The 20,969-nt window shown below is 47.2% G+C and overlaps 1 protein-coding gene across 1 annotated transcript in view; it reads right to left on the bottom strand.

Annotated features, from left to right (window-relative positions):
* The window catches only part of ALDH1A3 (aldehyde dehydrogenase 1 family member A3), an 83,669-nt gene that overhangs the window by 41,195 nt on the left and 21,505 nt on the right, over positions 1 to 20,969 (bottom strand). The window contains exons 3-5 of the mRNA XM_060259810.1: positions 12,537 to 12,677; positions 7,310 to 7,439; positions 4,944 to 5,005 (exon numbers count right to left, since the gene is read on the bottom strand). Coding sequence (XP_060115793.1) covers positions 4,944 to 5,005; positions 7,310 to 7,439; positions 12,537 to 12,677 — 333 coding nt within the window. The remainder of the gene's footprint in view (positions 1 to 4,943; positions 5,006 to 7,309; positions 7,440 to 12,536; positions 12,678 to 20,969) is intronic.

The following is a 20,969-nucleotide window of genomic DNA, read 5'->3' as shown; positions in this document are numbered from 1 at the left end:
AACTCGTGAGTAGAGAGGCCAATCCCCCTTCAGAGTCGACAGAAACGGGGTAGGGGGGGAGGGAAAGGGGAGGGAAACGTCTGCTGAGCATTTCATTATTCCCTATGTGGAGATCGATTCTCATAGGGTATAATGGGGAATCAATCTGGAGGTTTCGGGGGCTCTGGGGGAGCTGTTTTTTTTGAGGTAGAGGCACCATATTTTCAGTATAGTATCTAGTGCCTCTCCCCAAAGAACTCCCCAAGTTTCAAAATGATTGGACCAGGGGGTTCAATTCTATGAGCCCCAAAAGAAGGTGCCCCTATCTTTCATTATTTCCTATGGAAGGAAGACATTTTAAAAAGGTGTGCTGTCCCTTTAAATGTGATGGCCAGAACTCCCTTGGAGTTCAATTATGCTTGTCACACCCTTGTTCCTGGCTCCGCCCCCAATGTCTCCTGGCTCCACCCCCAAAGTCCCCAGATATTTCTTGAATTGGACTTGGCAACCCTGGAGCGGCATAAAGCTAGTGGGAAATCGGCCTAGGGCTGTGCAGTCACTTAAGGCATCCTGAAAGTTATTTAAAGGGTCTCCAAAAAGGCTGGGAGAGGTCCACTCTGACCAGCAAGACAGCGCAGGCCTCGGTTTCTCCGAGCGCTTCCCCATTTGTTGTGCAGACAAGAGGAAAACAAAAGGACATGTTTGCTTTCAAACATACTCCCCACCCAAATCAGTGTTGGGTTGCTATTTTCTTAGGGACATCAAATGTCAGACTTTGTCTACTCTAACACAATGTTGGCCGCGGCCCAGCCACAGTAAGGAAATACCCGGAGTGGTATTTTACTCCAACAGCTGTGTAAACATTCTCAGCCTAGTTACAATCATCTTTTGCCAACAAAAATACCTGCTGTCAATTAAGCGGAGTTAATTGCTCACCGTGATCTTCCCTCGCGGCGTAATCAGAGGGGACCCACAATACACTGGACCAAGGGTGGCCAAAATTGCTTAATGTAAGAGCCATGTAGAATAAATGTTAAATGTCTAAGAGCTGCAAGGAAGGAAGGAAGGAAGGAAGGAAGGATGGATGGATGGATGGATATGGGGAGGGAGAGGTGGGAAAAAACAACTTTAACTTTAAATGACTTCTCCAAGCTACCAGCTGGCTTGGCTTGGAAAAGAGACAAAGTTGGCAAGTGGGGCAATGGAGGCTTCAAGAGCCACACAATATGTGTGAAAGAGCCACATGTGGCCTCCGAGGCACAGTTTGGCCACCCCTGCACTGGACTAACCCCGATATTAAATATGCACTAGAAAAGCGATCCAACCATACTGAAGTCCCTGCAGCATAGTTAGTTGTTAGGGGTCCCATTCCCCCATGAGGGTAGTGGAGATCCCTTCCTCCCTGTTCCTGTCGCTCACTGACATTCCAAGTGGCAGCAGAGGAATTTAACAACAGGGCCAACATCACTTTTGGTCAAACAACCATAGGTAAAAGAAAGGTAAAGGTAGTCCCCTGTGCAAGCACCAGTCGTTTCCGACTCTGGGGTGATGTTGCTTTCACATTTTCATGGCAGACTTTTTACGGGGTGGTTTGCCATTGCCTTCCCCAGTCATCTACACTTTCCTCCTAGCAAGCTGGGGACTCATTTAACCGACCTCGGAAGGATGGAAGGCTGAGTCAACCTAGAGCCAGCTACCTGAACCCAGCTTCCACTGGGATCAAACTTAGGTTGTGAGCAGAGCTTAGGACTGCAGTACTGCAGCTTTACCATTCTGCACCACGGGGCTCTTATCAAACAACCATAGAGTTTCCAGCAATTCCTAAACAGTGTTTCCTCCAAGCTGAGTTAGTATGAGCCAGCTCACAGGGTTTTTTTAGCCTCCAGCTTGCACATTTTTTCTTAGTTCAGGAAGGACGGCCCCAGAGCAAATTAATTTACACAGCAGCTCAGAACTTTAATGCCGGTAGCTCACAAAGTAGAATTTTTGCTCACAAGAGTCCACAGCTTAGAGACAGTATAGTTCCTAGAGCTACCTTTTTTTACTGGAACCGATGTGACACCGCAGCTAGCATCACACCCACCCTCCATTCCAGCCCACAACACACCCACCAGTCGCCAGGTGCTGTCTAGCCACCCAGTTTAGGTAGGAGGTGTCCAGTGCTGAGAGAATGGCTGATCAGCTCCTTGCCCTGAGCTCTTCAGAATGTTTCCTATGGTTCTCAGTTGCTCCACGGATCAACATCTGCTGGTAATCCCTGATCCAAAACAAGCCCACTTAGTCTCAATCCACTCCAGGGCCTTCTCTGTCCTGGCCCCTACCTGCTGGAACAAGCTCCCACTGGAGATTAGGGCCCTGCAGGCACTGTTGCAGTTCCGCAGGGCCTGTAAGACAGAGCTGTTCCACCAGGCATTCAATTGAGGCGGTGGACATTTTGTTATTCCGTGGCCTCCCTGCTGCAGGGACCCTGATGATACAACTCTGCTGACCCATTTATCTTGCACCAGCTGGAGGATGTATGGAAGGAGTGGAGGCAACTGATATCACCAGCTGCAGAATTGGAGTTTGTTTTTAGATTGTTATATTGCTTTTAGATTGTATATTGTTTTATTATATGTATTTGATTTTAATCTTGTATTATTGACAGCTGTTATCTGTCCAGAGCCAGTTTGGTGTAGTGGTTAAGTGTGCAGACTCTTATCTGGGAGAAACGGGTTTGATTCCCCACTCCTCCACTTGCAGCTGCTGGAATGGCCTTGGGTCAGCCATAGCTCTCTTATCTGGGAAAACCAGGTTTGATTCCCCACTCCTCCACTTGCACCTGCTGGAATGGCTTTGGGTCAGCCATAGCTCTTTTATCTGGGAGAACCGGTTTGATTCCCCACTCCTCCACTTGCACCTGCTGGAATGGCCTTGGGTCAGCCATAGCTCTCTTATCTGGGAGAACCAGGTTTGATTCCCCACTCCTACACTTGCACCTGCTGGAATGGCCTTGGGTCAGCCATAGCTCTCTTATCTGGGAGAACCAGGTTTGATTCCCCACTCCTACACTTGCACCTGCTGGAATGGCCTTGGGTCAGCCAGAGCTCTCTTATCTGCGAGAACCAGGTTTGATTCCCCACTCCTACACTTGCAGCTGCTGGAATGGCCTTGGGTCAGCCAGAGCTCTCTTATCTGGGAGAACCAGGTTTGATTCCCCACTCCTACACTTGCACCTGCTGGAATGGCCTTGGGTCAGCCATAGCTCTCTTATCTGCGAGAACCAGGTTTGATTCCCCACTCCTACACTTGCACCTGCTGGAATGGCCTTGTGTCAGCCAGAGCTCTCTTATCTGGGAGAACCAGGTTTGATTCCCCACTCCTACACTTGCAGCTGCTGGAATGGCCTTGGGTCTGCCATAGCTATTGCAGGAGTTGTCCTTGAAAGGGCAGCTACTATGAGAGCCCTCTCCAGCCCCACCCACCTCACAGGGTGTCTGCTGTGGGGGAGGAAGGGAAAGGAGATTGTGAGCCGCTCAATTCGGAGTGGAGGGCGGGATATAAATCCAATATCATCATCATCAGAGCCCATCTGGGAAAGGATGGGCTATAAATTGAAAATATTAAACAAACAAATAAATAATGATACGGCTCAGAAAGCGGGGGGAAGTAGCCTTACGCCCCGCAGTTGCAAACAGGACACATACTTGTGTAGTTATCGCCCACCATTTCTCAAACCGAGGACTGCCACTCAAGCGCATTTCTGTTACAACACCAAATAACTTCACCCATCTGCCGTGCGTGGTTTTCATTTTACATTTTGTACTCTGCACTGGCTTCAAAAACCAAGTGGATAAATCAACAGGCTATACCTTTCTAGAACTAAAGCATGAAAATGGAATGTTGGACTCTCGCATCAGATCTGGTTTTGTTTAGTAGAGCACTGGGGTATGGAATTGCTGCAGCTCATAAGAACGTAAGGAGAGCCCAGCTGGATCAGACTGGTGGTTCGTCTAGTCCAGGATACTGTTTCATACGGTGACCAACCAGTTGCCCTGAAGGGCCAACCAACAGGGCATACAGGCCAAGGCCAGTTTAGTGTAGTGGTTTGGAGAGCCAATTTGGTGTAGTGGTTAAGTGTGTGGGCTCTTATCTGGGAGAACCAGGTTTGATTCCCCACTCCTCCTCTTCCAACTGCTGGAATGGCCTTGGGTTAGCCATAGCTCTCACAGAGCTGTCCTTGAAAGGGCAGCTTCTGGGAGAGCTCTCTCAGCCCCACCCACCTCACAGGGTGTCTGTTGTGGGAGAAGATATAGGAGATTGTAAGCTGTTCTGATTCAGAGAGAAGGGCGGGTTATAAATCTGCAGTCGTCTTCTTCACTGGCTGTTGCCTCCTAACACTGAGTTTCAGAAGTTTACTGTCTTTGAGTATGGAGGTTCTCTTTATTCAGCATGGCTAGTAGCCAATGATAGACCACTCCTTCATGAATATAAGAGCAACTTAGAGCAGGAAGCGGTAAGTGGTTATAGGATAGCGGAAGAGAAGCAGTGTGCTGGCACTATGCACCCAGGGGTTTGCATACATACACATAAAGACCGCTTCTCCTCAGACATGAACTGGTGCCATTTAGGTGGAAGGAGCTGAAACTTGGCTCTCACAACATTTGTCAAGAAAGATCTCCTAAAAAGCCAACAAAGGGACCTGATGATTTATTAGAACAAAAAAGACCAGAGCTGTCCTTAGAGCACAGAGACATGGGAGAATTCCTAGAGCGTTTCCACAGGGGCCATTTTATAGCTGCTTCTCCCTCCCCTCCATTTCATGAGAGGGGGGATTGGGGCCAGGGGCAGGCAGGCAAACCTTACATCACCTTCCTTCTAAATTAGGAAAGGAGGAGTAAATTGCGACAGAGCAGAGGACCTTCAAAATGGCGGCAAAGCCTGCCTTCAACATACTAGACCAGCAACTCAGGCATTCTACTCACCGGTGTTATTGCCCCACAAACACCCACAGGCTCGTGTCTGGTGAAGCAGACAAAATTCTCATCTGCAAAACATTTTTAGAAGAAAACTAAGTCATGTTCCAGTCATGAATTTAACAGGTATCAGAATACCAGGACAAAAAAGACAGAGAAATGAACAGCATGTAGTTGGGCAGCTTCTTCAAAGGACTAAGAATACTTTTCAAATCCAGGGGGGAGTCCAAAGCAGCTTATATTGTTCTCCTTGCCTCCATTTTACCCTCCAAACAACAACCCTCTGAGGTAGGCTAGGTCAATCCGAAGGTACCCAGTGAGCATTTGTGGCAGAGTGGGGCTATGAGACCAGCTTTCACAGACCACCAACCACTAGAGCACCCTGGCCCATGCAGCATTTGACCCCTTGAACGGTGTCATCAAGTGATAAGTGCTCAAGAGCACGGGCTTTTGGATTCTGTATTCCAAACCCAACCCCATCATCTCCTTGAGAGCAGCTTTGTTAGAAGCAGACGGGACTTCTATGAAATGCCATTTAAGACAGACTTGTAAGAGGAAGGAGAGGTTCACACGCTGGTTCTATCAAAACTTTTTTAGAAGATTGGTCGCACCTTAACTCCCACGGTGCCCATGGGCAAGAAGCCCCATGAATTCAACAGGATATCTCATTGATACATTTTCCTCCAAAAGCTCAAGATGGCTGATGCAATTTATGCCTCCGCATTTCAACCTTCCAACAACCCTGAGAGGCTTTGGCAGAGCGAGAAGAATTGACCCAAAGTCACCAACGAGAGCCTCATGGACCAGGGGAGATTTCAAACCTGGTCTTCCAAATCTCACCTGGATATCCTAACCACTGCACAGCTCCCAAGTGCACTGCCCAGGACAGGAGACTGACAGTGGCCCCCTCAGTGGAGCGACACCCTGAAGTCAATGATCCCTGATCGCCAGATGCCTTCCTCCTGTGGGCTGCTGTTCTGGGGTGGGTGGGGATATTGGCAAGGCCCCGATGTCACTTCCGGAAGTGACGTCACTATATCGCCTGCTTTAGGGTGACACTCTACATTATTTTGGCAAACCTCTATGGTAAAAATGGCTACAAACCATAGAGGTTTTATCTAAAAAGTAGAACGTTGCCCCCAACATCACCAACATAGAATCATAGAGTTGGAAGGGACCTCCAGGGTCATCTAGTCTAACCCCCTGCACAATGCAGGAAACTCACAAATACCTCCCCCTAAATTCACAGGATCTTCATTGCTGTCCGATGGCCATCTAGCCTCTGTTTAAGAACGTCCAAGGAAGGAGAGCCCACCACCTCCCGAGGAAGCCTGTTCCACTGAGGAATAGCTCTAATGGTCAGGAAGTTCTTCCTAATGTTGAGCCGGAAACTCTTTTGATTTAATTTCAACCCACTGTTTAGGGTTGCCAAGTCCAATTCAAGAAATATCTGGGGACTTTGGGGGTGGAGACAGGAGACATTAGGGACGGAGCCAAGATCAAGGCTGTGACAAGCATCATTGAACTCCAAAGGGAGTTCTGGCCATCACATTTAAAGGGATGGCACACCTTTTCAATTCCTTCCTTCCATAGGAAATAATGAAGGACAAGGGCACCTTCTTTTGGGGCTCATAGAATTGGACCCCCTGGTCCAATCTTTTTGAAACTTGGCGGGTATTTTTGGGAGAGGCACTAGATGCTATACTGAAAATTTGGTGCCTCTACCCCAAAAAACAGCCCCCCCAGAGCCCCAGATACCCACAGATCAATTCTCCATGATTTTCTACGGGAATAAATTTCCATAGGGAATAACAGAGTTCCCAGCAGACATTTCTCTCCCCTCCCCCCGCTTTCTGATGACCCTGAAGTAGGCGGAGGGCCTCCAAACCAGGGGATCCCCTGCCCCCACCTGGGGATTGGCAACCCTACCACTGGTTCTGGTCCTACCTTCCGGGGCCACAGAAAACAATTCCACACCATCCTCTATATGACAGCCCTTCAAGTACTTGAAGATGGTGGTCATATCACCTCTCAGCCGCCTCCTCTCCAGGCTAAACATGCCCAGCTCCTTCAACCTTTCTTCACAGGAGTTGGTCTCCAGATTCCTCACCATCTTCTGGATGTCACTGATGTCCTGAGGGGATGTCCGTTTGGGGGGAGAGTTTCCCCTGCAGGTCAGCTGGCCGGTGAGGGACTGGAGCCCACAAAAGCAGCAGGGAGATCCCCCCGTCCCCACTGGTGGACTGGCAAGGCTAATGGACTTGCTAGGGTGTAACTCCACCTACTGTAGTTATGTTCATTCCCACTAATTCATTTTGGTTGATTGAAGGAACCCCTCCCCCCACAAAAGCACACCAGCTCTGACTCCAGCTTACCCACAGGTATGGTTTTCCCCTGGATTTTGTCAGCCCAGCCGGCGTAATATCGGAGTGTCTTTATGCATCCTTCCAAGTCAATGAAAAAAGCCTGGAGGAACGGTTTCCCTGTGTCCATCGTTTCCAAGGTCTGGAGGGGAATATTTACAAAGACACACACACATCAAAAGGTTTTTTAAAAAAATGTTTCTCAAAATGACACAAGGCACAGAGGAGTCCCAGACCGATTTCCCACTACCCCTGTTCCTTGTTCCAGTCTCATTCAGTTTATTATTACAGTCATTGACCAGAACATTTTAGTCATCTAAAAGGTAAAGGTAGTCCCCTGTGGAAGCACCAGTCGTTTTCAATTCTGGGGAGACGTTGCTTTCACAACGTTTTTACAACAGACTTTTTATGGGGTGGTTTAATCACCCCGTAAAACGTCTGCCATGAAAACGTTGTGAAAGCAACGTCACCTCAGAGTCAGAAACGACTGGTGCTTGCACAGGGAACCTTTCCTTTCTTTCCATTGCCTTCCCCAGTCATCTATACTTTCCCCCCAGCAAGCTGGGTACTCATTTTACGGACCTCGGAAGGATGGAAGGTCGAGTCAACCTGGAGCCAGCTACCTGAACCAGCTTCCGCTGGGATCGAACTCAAGTCGTGAACAGAGGGCTTCAACTGCAGTACTGCAGCTTTACCACTCTGTGCCACGGGGCTCTTTTAGTCATCTAGAACAACCTTAAAAGTACCTAATTAAAAAGTCCCACAGAGAATCTGCATGTTGAAATTTGATGACTTGAGGGTTATAACAGTAAAAAAAAGAATGTAAAAGATTATTATTTAACCCTTTAAATCATTTTAAAAAGTCACTGTAAAATTTGTTAAAAGATTTACAGTTTGGCCTATTTGTCTCGCTTTTTGCATTCTTTATAAACCTGGGAACAGAACCTAGCCACCTGTCTTGTTGTCTGGTGGTTTTTTAAAAAAAAATATTTCTCAATATTTCTCAAGATTACACGAGGCGCCGAGAAGACCCAGACCGATTCCCCACTAGCCTTGTTCTGGTCTTGCTTCTTTTCCCGCTGGCGCTTCTGCTGGATTTTTCACAAGCTGCCCCAGGGCCCCAAGTTACCCCGCCTCTTTTCACGTTCCCTCCATAGCAGGCAGAATCCTCTGAAAACCGGTTTTGCCTGCCACCGAGGGAACTTGAAAAGAGGTGGGGCAACTCACCACGACGGGGCAGCTTGTGTGAAATCCAGCAAAAGAGCCGTGGGAAAAAGAGCAACGAGACGGGAACAAGGCGAGTGGGAATCGCTCCCAGATTATCTCCAGCTGATTTCCAACTTGTCTTTGGCAAAGGGAACTTTGACTCACAAAAGCTGATAGCCCCAAAATCTTGTTGGCCTTTAAAGTGCTGCTGGACTCATAGAATCACAGAGTTGGAAGGAACCTCCAGGGTCATCTAGTCCAACCCCCTGCACAATGCAGGAAACTCACAAACACCTCCCCCTAAATTCATGGGATCAGCATTACTGTCAGATGGCCATCTCGCCTCTGTTTAAAAACCTCCAAGGAAGGAGAGCCCACCACCTCCCGAGGAAGCCTGTTCCACTGAGGAACAGGGCCGTCGCCAGGATTTTACAAGTGGGGGGGGGGCTTTTTAAAAAACCAGGGGGCACCCTTTCCCATCCACTGCGGGGCTTGACGCTTCTCAGCAGCTTTCCGGGGTAGGGGCAAAAGCTGGAGGCTCTGAATGTGGCCAAATCGAGGCAGCCAACCCTAAAACTTTGTAGTGAAGAAGAGACTGCACCTTGGGTGCCAGCAGGCGGGTTTCCTTCCACCTCCCTCTCCCCTACCCCCAGCACTTTGCAGCCAGCAGCTCCATCCGTCCCCCCTCTCTGGTCCAGTCCACGCAGCTTCCTCTGCCTCCTTACTCTCCGCCTGCTGCTTCTGCTGCTGCAGTGCACTGCGCCCTGCTCAGCTCTCCTGGCTCTGGCTGCCACTAGCAACACTTTGCTGGCTTAGCCATGGCAAAAAGAAAATGAAAAAAGACGACTGCGTGCCGGAAGCCCCCTGGGAGTCAGGGGGCCCTGCCTGGAAGTCAGGGGGTGGTGTCCCCACAGGCCCCCCCTCCCCTGTGGCTACAGGCCTGCTGAGGAACCGCTCTAACGGTCAGGAAGTTCTTCCTGATGTTGAGCCAGAAACTCAAATCTAGCAGTTCTCCTGCAGACTAGTGCTCCCTCTAAGCTGAGTTAGTGTAAACTCACAGTTTTATAGCCTCTCGCTCACACATTTTTGTCTTAGCTCAGGAAGGATGGGCCCAGAGAAAACTTAATTTATGCAGTAGCCAAATCGCTCGCTCAACAGCTTTCATGCCAGTAGCTCACGAAGCTGAATTTTCATTCACAAGGCTTCACCACATGGAGGGAGCATCGCTTGCCTCGAAAACCAGGTTATCTCAGTGTTTTAAGATTTCTAACAAGAGAGGCAGCAGGGAGAAAGATTTGGATCACGGCTACACAGGGAAGGGAGGCGGAATGCATTCATTCCACCCCTGCAGACCGTCAACCTCTCCATTCCTGCAATGCCATTCACCTTAGGAAAAGGAAAGGTCCCCTATACAAGCACCAGTCGTTTGCAACTCTGGGGTGACGCTGCTTTCACAACGTTTTCACGGCAGACTTTTTACGGGGTGGTTTGCCATTGCCTTTCCCGGTCATTACACTTTCCCCCCAGCAAGCTGGGTACTCATTTTACTGACCTCGGAAGGATGGAAGGCTGAGTCAACCTGGAGCCGGCTACCTGAACCAGCTTCCACTGGAATCGAACTCAGGTCGTGAGCGGAGGGTTCCGACTGCAGTACTGCAGCTTTACCACTCTGCGCCACGGGGCTCATTAACCTTAGACGGGGAAGCAATTTGTGATGGGAAGTGCCATCTAGCTGCAGGTGACCCTATGGGGTTTTTCCAGGCAAGAGAGGAGCAGAGGTGGTTTGCCACTGTCTTCTTCTGCGCAGCAACCCTGGATTTCTTCTGAGATCGGATGAGGGTGGGGACTAGCCCAGGTCATCCGGGGGTAGAAACAATTAAACACTCTAGTTTGCTGGGGCTGCCAATTTCCAGGTCGGACCTGGAGACAATGCTCCCTCTAAGCTCTGGAGCCTCGTGAGCAAAAATTCTAGTTCATGAGCTGCTGGTATTAAACTTGCCTTCTGACCCGGGAAAGCACTTTCACTAGTGGAACTCATTCACGGGACAGATCTCCCAGATTCTGGAACATCATCCTGCACATGTTCATCAAGCAGCTTCTCTATGCCAGTTAAAAACATCTTTATTCATTCAGGGGCTTTTGGCAGCATCCAATTTATTTGGTAAGAGCCCTAACCAAGTTGCTAGGTTTAAACACCTGGGTGTAGTTATACAGGCCTCCGGTTCTAGGGTTAAGCACAGTAAATATGTTGACGATCAAGGGAGGAAGGGGGAACCAGTAAATGCCTGTGGAGAAATGCCATTTTAGGCTATGGTTATGTGGGAGTTGGCAGGAAGAGGCCATAAAACTCTAGGCAAGGCTTTGGCCTAGTGTATTCCTCATTCCTCCTTCTCTTCCGGTCTGGAAGCAGCACTTCTGAGGAGGCCTCCTAGAGAGACAAGGAAGTCTTTCAGGCTGGTCTCCCAGAAGGCTGCAGAAGGAAAACCAGTTCCTGGGCAGAAACTGGGGTTTATATTAGATTTTGGGAGGGAAAGTTGGAGTTTTTGATTTGAGTCTTGGAGGCTGGTGAGTCGGTTCTGGATGGTACGGTCAGGGCCAGTTGTATATTAGGGAGAGAAGGAGTGTTTTATATTTTTATATTTATATATTTGGGAAGGGATGGTGGCTCAGTGGTAGAACATCTGCTTGGAAAGCAGAAGGTCCCAGGTTCAATCCCTGGCATCTCCAACTAAAAAGGGTCCAGGCAAAAAACCTCAGCTTGAGACCCTGGAGAGCCACTGCCGGTCTGAGTAGACAATACTGACATTGATGGACTGAGGGTCTGATTCAGTATAAGGCAGCTTCATATGTTTATCCCTACTTTCATTTATTACTTCTGTTCACCCTGTATTTAAAAATGCCTGTAAATAGTTGCTTGTTTTAAATAAATGTTTTATTTGTTTAAATAACTGGCTAGAGGTTTCGCTCTCCCCCCCTGCAGTTATTGAAGGTAGGTATAACAAAATCCCTGACTCAGAAAGTTTGTGTTCATGCCTCTTAGGGCAGGTCAATTCTGTAGAGCACATGTTCTTTAGCTACCCATTTTACAGGGAGGCTTGTCTTAGAATTATTACCCTGCTCACGTAAATACAAGCAATTATATGATTCCTGCTCACATAAATACAAGCAAAGCAAGCCTTCACTGGTTTTTATCTGATAAAAATTCTAAGATTACATGTCTACTTGCTAAATTCTGTGCACTGATTCTTAAATTCAGGGCTTTTTTGTAGAAAAAGCCCAGCAGGGACTTATTTGCGTATTAGACCACACACCCCTGACACCAAGCCAGCCAGAACTGAGTTCCTGTGTGTTCCTGCTGAAAAATAAACCCCTGCTTAAAGTACAGCAATCATATTTTCAATTTGAATTTTTTTCTATTGTACTTTGATCAAACTGTATGCTGGTCTTAAGAACGTAACAAACAAACAAGAGTTCTTATTGCAGAGGCTGACATTTTTATTTTATTCTAAATTTTAATAAAAATCTGTTGTGGATTGGTGTAAAATTTGGGCAGCAAGCCATGGTGGAGACCTAGATTAGGTGGCCAGAGCACGGTATGAATTCCACACACACACACACACACACACACACACACACACCGGGCCAATAAATAAGATTTTAAAGTGTTTTCAGTTTGGGAAAAAAAAACATGAATAACATTCTTTATCACTTAAAAAAAATGTTTTAAATTATTTTACTTGGTTGATTTCTTCAGATTCTCTGCCTCAGTCCTCCACCCCCTCACCTCTTAAAAGCCTAGCTTTTATCCTCTGGGTCATGCCAAGAAAAGAAGCCAAAAAGCTTCACAACTAATTTTCTCTCTCTTTGAAACAGAGCCACAGACTAATGGATCTACTCTGGACCAAACCCCTTGCAGATTCCAGCCCAAGTCAAATTGGTCAACACTTCTGGCTCACCATACTGTGAGCCCACCCGCCTCCGCTCTGGCTCCCTTCTGCGATGGTTCGCACGCCAGCCCCCCCCCCCCACTTACCGCCAACACAACTCTGTCACGCTCCATGAGATCGGCCAGCTTGTGTAACAGTCTCCCTCGGCTGGTGGCGTCCATTTGCCTCCACACCGACCCTCTTTGGAAGGCAGTTTTGGCCGCCTCCACGGCTTTATCTACATCAGCCTACAAAACCAACAAAAGAAACTTAGGCTAGAAAAGGATGACAGAAGCACAGATTTGTACTCAAGTACAATGACGAGTTACCAATGAGCGTTTGCAGTGATAATATTCAGGCTTCTCGGGGTGATGGAAAGACCTGGGATTCCCATGTCTAGGCCTCAGATTCAGCAGGAGCTCACAGGAGCACAGCTCCTGAACCTTTCTGAGGGTTCCCCCTTCTCCTCCCCACCTACCTTGTCCATTGAATAGTAGGTGCAGCTGCATAACAATCCCTGGATTAGGAGAGAGGGCAGCCAGCCAGCCCCCAGGAGCTCTGCCACGCCCCCAGCAGCCCTCATTAACCCCTGGAAAAGCCCACACCACCCTTTCTCCACTTCCTATGTGATTTTGGGCAACAGGTGGCTTGCTGGCCTTTTGACTGGGGAGGAGCAGCCAAGGAGAGCCCCAGGTGAGTGAGGCCTGCTTGGGCTGGCTGGATCTCTAGCCATCTGAAGCAGGCCTCGCTCGCCCAGGGCTCTCCTTTCTTGCATCAGGTATTTTTGGCTGGGTGGGTGGTATATGCTAATGAGTTATTCTAATGACCTCCACCACCTATTTTTCTACAAAACAACTAGGGTTGCCAATCCCCAGGTGGGGGCAGGGGATCCCCCGGTTTGGAGACCCTCCCCCCGCTTCAGGATCGTCAGAAAGCGGGGGGAGGGGAGGGAAATGTCTGCTGGGAACTCTATTATTCCCTATGGAGATTTATTTCCCTAGAAAATCATGGAGAATTGATCTGCGGGTATCTGGGGCTCTGGGGGGGCTGATTTTTGGGGTAGAGGCACCAAATTTTCAGTATAGCATCTAGTGCCTCTCCCCAAAATACCCCCCAAGTTTCAAAAAGATTGGACCAGGGGGTACAATTCTATGAGCCCCAAAAGAAGGTACCCCTATCCATTATTTCCTATGGAAGGAAGGCATTGAAAAGGTGTGCCATCCCTTTAAATGTGATGGCCAGAACTCCCTTTGGAGTTCAATGATGCTTGTCATAGCCTTGATCTTGGCTCCACCCCCAAAGTCCCCAGATATTTCTTGAATTGGACTTGGCAACCCTAAAAACAACCCCTGCCCATATCTATGTGCCATGTGGGAGCTGCCCTCTCTCATCCTTGCCAACAAAAAGACTTTGGTTAAGATGATCTCAAGGGCAGAGAAAGCTTAGCTGTAAGATCCATTCCTGGATGAATGCAAAAATAACAGAACTATATTTATTTATTTATTTATTTATTTCTATTTGTATCCCACCCTCCCTGCAAACAGGCAGCTAATGGTATATTAACATCATAAAATACAACCATCTATTATAAAACAATATTAGTATAAAACATTAAGCAATTATTAAAACCATAATATTTAAAATTAAACTTCTTTGGTGCTATATCTGCTGATATGTAATATATAAGATAAACAGATAAATGGACAACGTTCCATAGTTCTTCATGGTTTCTCATAGTTTCCAGATGTGCCGATGGCCTAGGTTGATGTCTCACAAAAGTGCTTGATAGTAAAATAAATATACCTGGCTTCTAGGTGGTTGGCAATACTCTCCCCTTAGTTCTTAAAAGCATGCTTTACAGGCCTTATGGAACTGGATGAGATCTTGTAAGGCCCTGATGTCATTTGGGAGGTTATTCCATAATGTTGGTGCTGCCACCAAGAAGGCCCTGGCCCTGTTTGAATTTAGTTTAGGCACCTTCAGTCCAGGGATTGACAAAAGATTTAGGGTCCCTGAATGCAGTGCTCTCTGGGGTGGAATTCTAGGGGTGGAATTCTAGCAGGAGTTCCTTTGCATATTAGGCCACACCCTCTGATGTAGTCAATCCTCCAAGAGCTTACAATAAAGAGTCTTCTACCCCTGGGTATATACAGGTAAAAACTGTGGGGCTATGCCACCAGACCTACCAAAAACCACTGCTTGCTTTCATCTTACTCCCAGGGTTATCCACTGCAGGTTCAGAAATCCCATTTATTTATATATATAACAAAGTTTATTAGTTACAAAAAAAGAGGGAAAGAAAACAGAAATCACCACCACTCTACAAGCCAAACAAAAGCAAACATAGAAAAAGGAACCTTCTAAATTACTGACATTAAAAAACTGATGATAAGAAAAATACATTAAATTCAAAGAAATATTGTTGAATCAAAGAGGGCTTAATATTCATGATCTTACGGGCATCTTAAAATTTATCTTACATGTATAGCTGAGAGAGAGAAAAATATTGATGGCCTTAAGGATTGTTATTTTCTTAATAATTATTCTTTATGTATTTTGTATTTAAACCCCCCCCCCCCAAAAAAAAAAAAAATGTGAGGAAGGGCTTGGATAATGTTGAGTGCCTCTCTGATGTGTAAATAAGATAAAAAAGCTTGCCACATTTTGTAAAAGTCTGACATTTCGGCTTTAGCTTTGGTTACTCTTAAGCTGATATGCCAATTTTTCTGCCATAGCTATTTGCCATAACTCAAGATACCAAAATAAAAAGTCATGTTAAAAACTCTGCGGATTTTTAACTGTTTGCTATTATCCTGCAGGCTGCCATCCATGTAAATACTGTTAATTGTTTAGATCAGGGATGGCCAAACTTGCTTAACGTAACAGCCATGTAGAATAAACGTCAGATGTTTGAGAGCCACAAGACATGAACGTCGGATGTTTGAGAGCCGCAAGGAAGGAAGGCAGGCAGGCAAATAGATGGAGGCGGGAGGGAGAGTTGAAAAGAAAGCAACTTTTTAAAAGTATTTTCCAAGTCACCAGCTGGCTTGGCTTGGAGAAGTGATTTAAAGAGAGAAATACCTTCTCCAAGCCGGCTTTTTTTTGGGGGGGGGGGAGGGGGCTTTGAGAACTACACAACGTGTGAAAGAACCACATGAAATGCCTTCTCCAAGCTGGCTGATGGGGCAGTGGGGCTTTGAGAGCCGCACGTGGTTCCGGAGCCGCAGTTTGGCCGCCCCTGCTTTAGATGTCACTTTTTCATTTTGTTCTCACCAGACTGGTTGGGAAATTCCTTGAGACTCGTGGGAAGGGAAGGTCTGGAGATGGAAGGGACTTCAGCAGGGCATAATGCCACAGAGTCCACCCTCCAAAGCAGCCATTTCCTCCAGGAGAACTCATCTCTGTTGTATGGAAATCTCCAGTTCCCACCTGAAGACTGGCAACCCTAAGGCGATTAGAGACCGGCACTTTGAGTCAACTCAGGGATGCCTCTGAAATCGACCCAAAAAATCCCTCCACACACCAACATCTGCCACCTGTCCCGGTCGCGTCCTCACCCTGTCCTCCAGGCGCCTGAGTGGCTCAAAAAGCTACCACTTCCAAAGTGGTAGCAAATATTTGAGTCGGCCGCCATTCGCCTCCCCGTCGTCTGGATGGGGAAGGGCGCAAGCGGTGTGAAACTGCCAAGCTGCCCCAAGCCAATTCCGAATTCTTTTTCTGACAAAACCATTCAGACTGCTTGAGTGCAGGAGCTCTTGACCTGCAGAGGAAAAGAAGAAGAATCTGGCTTCTGAGGCGCCTTCCCGTGTGGAGAAACCCGGCTGCCTCAGGCAGCATGGGGATGGCTTGTGGAGGGCTGCCTGGAGGTTTCAGGGTGGCTCAAAAAGAGCCGTCCCAATTTGAGACGCCTCCCAACCGCCCCACACTGCCCGTCTGTTATCAGCCCTATAGTCCACTCCCAGATCCACTCCAGCCTTTGCCAACAAGCTTTCCAGTTGCCAGGGATTTATTTATTTTTCATTTCAATAACTACTGATGATCCCTTATTCTATATAGATCTTTGGTCTCATTTATATAAATATTTTTTTTTTGGGGGGGGGACCCTCCTCTCTGCTAGGAATGGCCAATTCCATCAGCACCTCTCTGTATTTAGAGTTGTTAAACTGGCTTGATTATTTTACTTCATCTATATCCTACTCTTTTCCCCAGTGGAACCCAAACTAATGTAATCTTTCATCTCCCCAACAATCTCGCGGGGGTAGGTTAGGCTGTAAGCGTGTCACTAGTTCCAGGTCACCCAGGAAGCTTCCAAGGCACAGTGGGGATTCGAACCTGGGTCTCCCAGATCATACTTCTGGTTAATAGGTGGAATCGGTGGCAGACTGTGACCAGGCAGTAGAGAGGACCTGGTGGTGAGTTTTTGGCAAAGCCAGGGGGAAACACCAGAAGCTCCAGAATACAATAGTTGGTTTATTCAGCAACCATCCAGTATCAAACTTGAAGCAAACAAACCAAAACCATATGGATGGGTCAGCCACCAACATTTCAAACTTTTAAAAAAAGGAGGTAAAGACGTTGCAAACACCAAGTTGTTACTGACTCATAGGGTGATGTCACATTATGACGTTTTCTCGGCAGACATTTGTACGGGGTGGTTTGCCATTGCCTTCCCCAGTCATCTACACTTTCCCCCGAGCAAGCTGGGTACACATTTTACCAACCTTGGAAGGATGGAAGGCTGAGTCAACCTTGAGCTGGCTATCTGAACCCAGCTTCCGCCGGGATTGAACTCAGGTCATGAGCAGAGCTTGGACTGCAGTATGCAGCTTACCGCTCTGAGCCACGGGGCTCAGTACTCAAACATCCAAACCTCTGCCTAATTCATGTCACTTTTCTCAAATTACTCAGGGTACCATACACAGACAAACTTGCTGCTCAATAAGAAGCAGTAAACTTGGACTGATTTCCCGCTGGCCTTACCTCGCTCTCACTCTCCTCTTCTCAGCGGGGCTTCCATCGGATTTCACACCATCTGCCCTGAGCCTGCAACTCGCTTTGCCTCTTTTGCGCAGCAAACAAGATCCTCTAAAAACCAGTTTCTGTTTGCTGTGCAAAAAAGGCGAAGTTAGTTGCAGCCCCAGGGCAGATAGCTTGAAATCCGACAGAAGCTCCGCGGAGAAGTGAGAGTGGCATAAAGCTAGTGGGGAATCGGTCTTTTTCTTCTCTGCTTCCAAAGAGGTTGTGGAGTTTGAACTGGGATGGACTCAACATTGTGGTTCATCTCTTCACCAGAGACAGCTAACTGACTGGCAGCCTGTGAGACTGGATGTGTGTCTCCACCACCACCACCCCCCCCGCAAAAAAAAAATTACACCTGACCTCTTAGGGGGGACTGCCAACTCTAGACTGGGAAATTCCTGGAGATCTGAGGGTGGAATTTTGAAGGTTCAAGCACTTTCATGCTTTAACACAGCATCTCTCCTTTAGTGTTGTTTTTCTAAAGCGCAATACGAAAGCGAACTGGAGCTGCCACTGGAGAAAAGGACTCTTCTATCAGTTGGGCAGCAAAATACACTCGCAGATTAGGAGGCAAACGATGGACATAATTCTAGAATAAGGACCCTACAAGGTTAATGTACAATTTCAGGGCCAAAGATCAAAAGCACAAAACTCTTGGCACACTGGCTCTGATCTGACATTGACCAATTCTGGACCATTTTGGTGAGGCATACAATAAAACATGATGCAACGTGTCTGCCCTTGACTAGGACATAAGGCTGCATTATAAAAGGCCTCAATTAGATCTTTAAGCCTTTGTCATTTTATTAAAGTGACAAAGGGCCTTCTCAGCGGCAGCACCAATGCTGTGGAATGCTCTCCCTGAGGCCATAAGTGCCCTGCAGGATCTCTCCCAATTTCACAGGGCTTGTAAAACCAAACTTTTCCAACAGGCCTATAGCAACTAGTGGGAGAAGGCTGCCGCTTCTGTGCTGCGGGGCAATTCCACCAGAAGGACCACCGACAGATAAATAGAAGGTCTAATAAAATCTGATCCGCCTATGCTTTAAGGTTCTGTATAGCTCCACTGTTTTGTCTTAAATTGTAAATTATGTTTTATCCTTTTATACCCGTAACTGAGATTGTTGGTTTTATTATGACTATTAGCCACCCTGAGTCCATTTTGGAATGAGCGGGATATAAATAGAAGGTAAATAAGTAAATAACCTTTCGGTCCAGCACTGATTTATTGATTTATTTGTATTTTGTATCCTGAGCTTGTATGTGCATGTACTTGCTTGACCTCCAAAGAAGACCACTCTAGGTCAAAACACGTCCGATCAAGCCGTTTCCCATTGTTGCTTCATGATTTTACAAAGGAGACTAACGATGGGCTCCCAAATGCTTTTAACTTCCTGTAATAAATACATGTTTATGATTTAATTGGAAATTTGCTTTGAATTTTTTGCCCTTAAGTTGCATATTAACCTTGTAGTTTCCTTATTCCAGTTTCTGGGTTAAGTTTCTTTCCCCTCTCTGCTTTTCCTTGGGACATAATTCTAGACCAGAACAGAGAAGAGGGACATAATTCCAGACCAGAACAGACTCCTTTCCTCTGGTCCTATGCCACCAAAACTCCTTTCCCTTGGCCAGAGTCACACGCCACCAAGATCTAGATAGACCTTTGCGGCATTCAGATTATTTAAATACCTTCGATGTGGTTTGGAACGCAGTGCAGTCATTATTACGCAAGCGGACAAGAGTCAGCTGGAACCTTTCAATTGAAATGTCAGGCCGGGCCCACATAACCGCTCAGTTACAAGAATAATATTTTTCTTTTTTTAAAAAAAGAGGTCCGAACTGGAACCCTCAAGAACAGGGAAACTCTCTGGGCAAGGCTGAAATTCCATTCTAAATCCACCCAGCTCTTAATCAGTGTTGGATTACACGGATGTTGCAATACTGAGGCTTAATATGCAATTATAGTTCACGGCTGGCAGGGGAACGGGAGATCAGATCCATCGCAGCTATCAACTGGGACAAAATTCTCATGGGAGTGGGGGTTGGGAGTGGGGGGGGGGAGGAGAAAAGCTTCCTGTGTGATTCTGATTCAGGTAAAAGCAATTGTTTTATTAATGTTGTGGAATGTATTTTGTAAGAGATTTCGTAAGAGTGCCAGCATGATGGAGTGGCTAGAGCAGGGGTGGCCAAACTGTGGCTCGGGAGCTCTTTCACACATATTGTGTGGCTCTCGAAGCCACACACGCCCCATCCCAATCAGCCAGCATGGAGAAGGCATTTATCTCTTTAAATCACCTCTCCAATACAAGCCAGCCAGAAGCTTGGATAATGCATTTAAAGTTAAAGCTGCTTTCTTTCCACCTTCCCTCCTTCCTTAGAACATAAGAGAAGCCGTGCTGGATCAGGCCAATGGCCCATCCAAACCAACACTCTGTGTCACACAGTGGCCAAAAAACCCAGGCACCATCAGGAGGTCCACCAGTGGGGTAGACGCCCTCCCACTGTGCCCCAAGAATACAGAGCATCGCTGCCCCAGAGAATTCCAACAACTTCCGTCTTTCCTTCCTGCAGCTCTCAAACATCTGATGTGTAGTCTATGTGGCTCTTAAGTTAAGCAAGTTTGGCCACCCCTGGGCCAGAGAGTCAGACTAGGGGCTAGGAGACCAAGGTTCGAATCCCCACGCTGCTAGGGGAGCTTGTTGAGTGAACTTGGGTCAGCCCCACCCCCCAACTCAGCCTACCCTAACTCAAAGGGTAGTTGTAAGAATTAACTGGAGGAGTTATATAAGAAGAAGAAGAATTGCAGATTTATATCCCACCCTTCTCTCTGAATCAGAGACTCAGAGCGGCTTACAATCTCCTTTATCTTCTCCCCTCTGCAACAGACACCCTGTGAGGTGGGTGGGGCTGAGAGGGCTCTCACAGCAGCTGCCCTTTCAAGGACAACTTCTGCCAGAGCTATGGCTGACCCAAGGCCATTCCAGCAGCTGCAAGTGGAGGAGTGGGGAATCAAACCCGGTTCTCCCAGATAAGAGTCCGCACACTTTAACCACTACACCAAACTGGCTCTGGGTTCCCACTAAGGACAAGAAGGGATACAAATGGTTTTTTTTTTTTTAAGATTCAGAATGAAGTCCTAAGGAGAACAGCAACCTTCTAAGCCCACTGACTTTAATTGTCTTATGGGAGTGTAACTTTGTTTAGGATTGTGGCATCACTGTGGTAAGGAGCTGGACCCAAACAGCTTTTGGGGGGGGTGGAGGGGAGGAAGGTGAACCCCCTCAGAGTACAAAGAAAGGCTGTGATCACGCACATGAAATAACTTTCAATGCACTTTTCCAACTGGATTTTGCCAGTTCACACAGTAAAATCCAGTTGGAAAGTGGACTGAAAGTGGATTGTTTCATGTACCCGATTGCAGCGTATGACTTTGGCAGCCTCCTTTTTTCAATAGAGAGAAAAGTGACAGGTCTAGAAGGAATGTTTTACTAGGCATCCAAACTACGAAGTGTCAAAAGAAA

Source organism: Heteronotia binoei, chromosome 19 (genome assembly GCF_032191835.1).
Source record: "Heteronotia binoei isolate CCM8104 ecotype False Entrance Well chromosome 19, APGP_CSIRO_Hbin_v1, whole genome shotgun sequence".
NCBI classification, from domain to species: Eukaryota; Metazoa; Chordata; class Lepidosauria; order Squamata; family Gekkonidae; genus Heteronotia; species Heteronotia binoei.
This window is presented reverse-complemented; position numbering and strand designations above follow the sequence as displayed.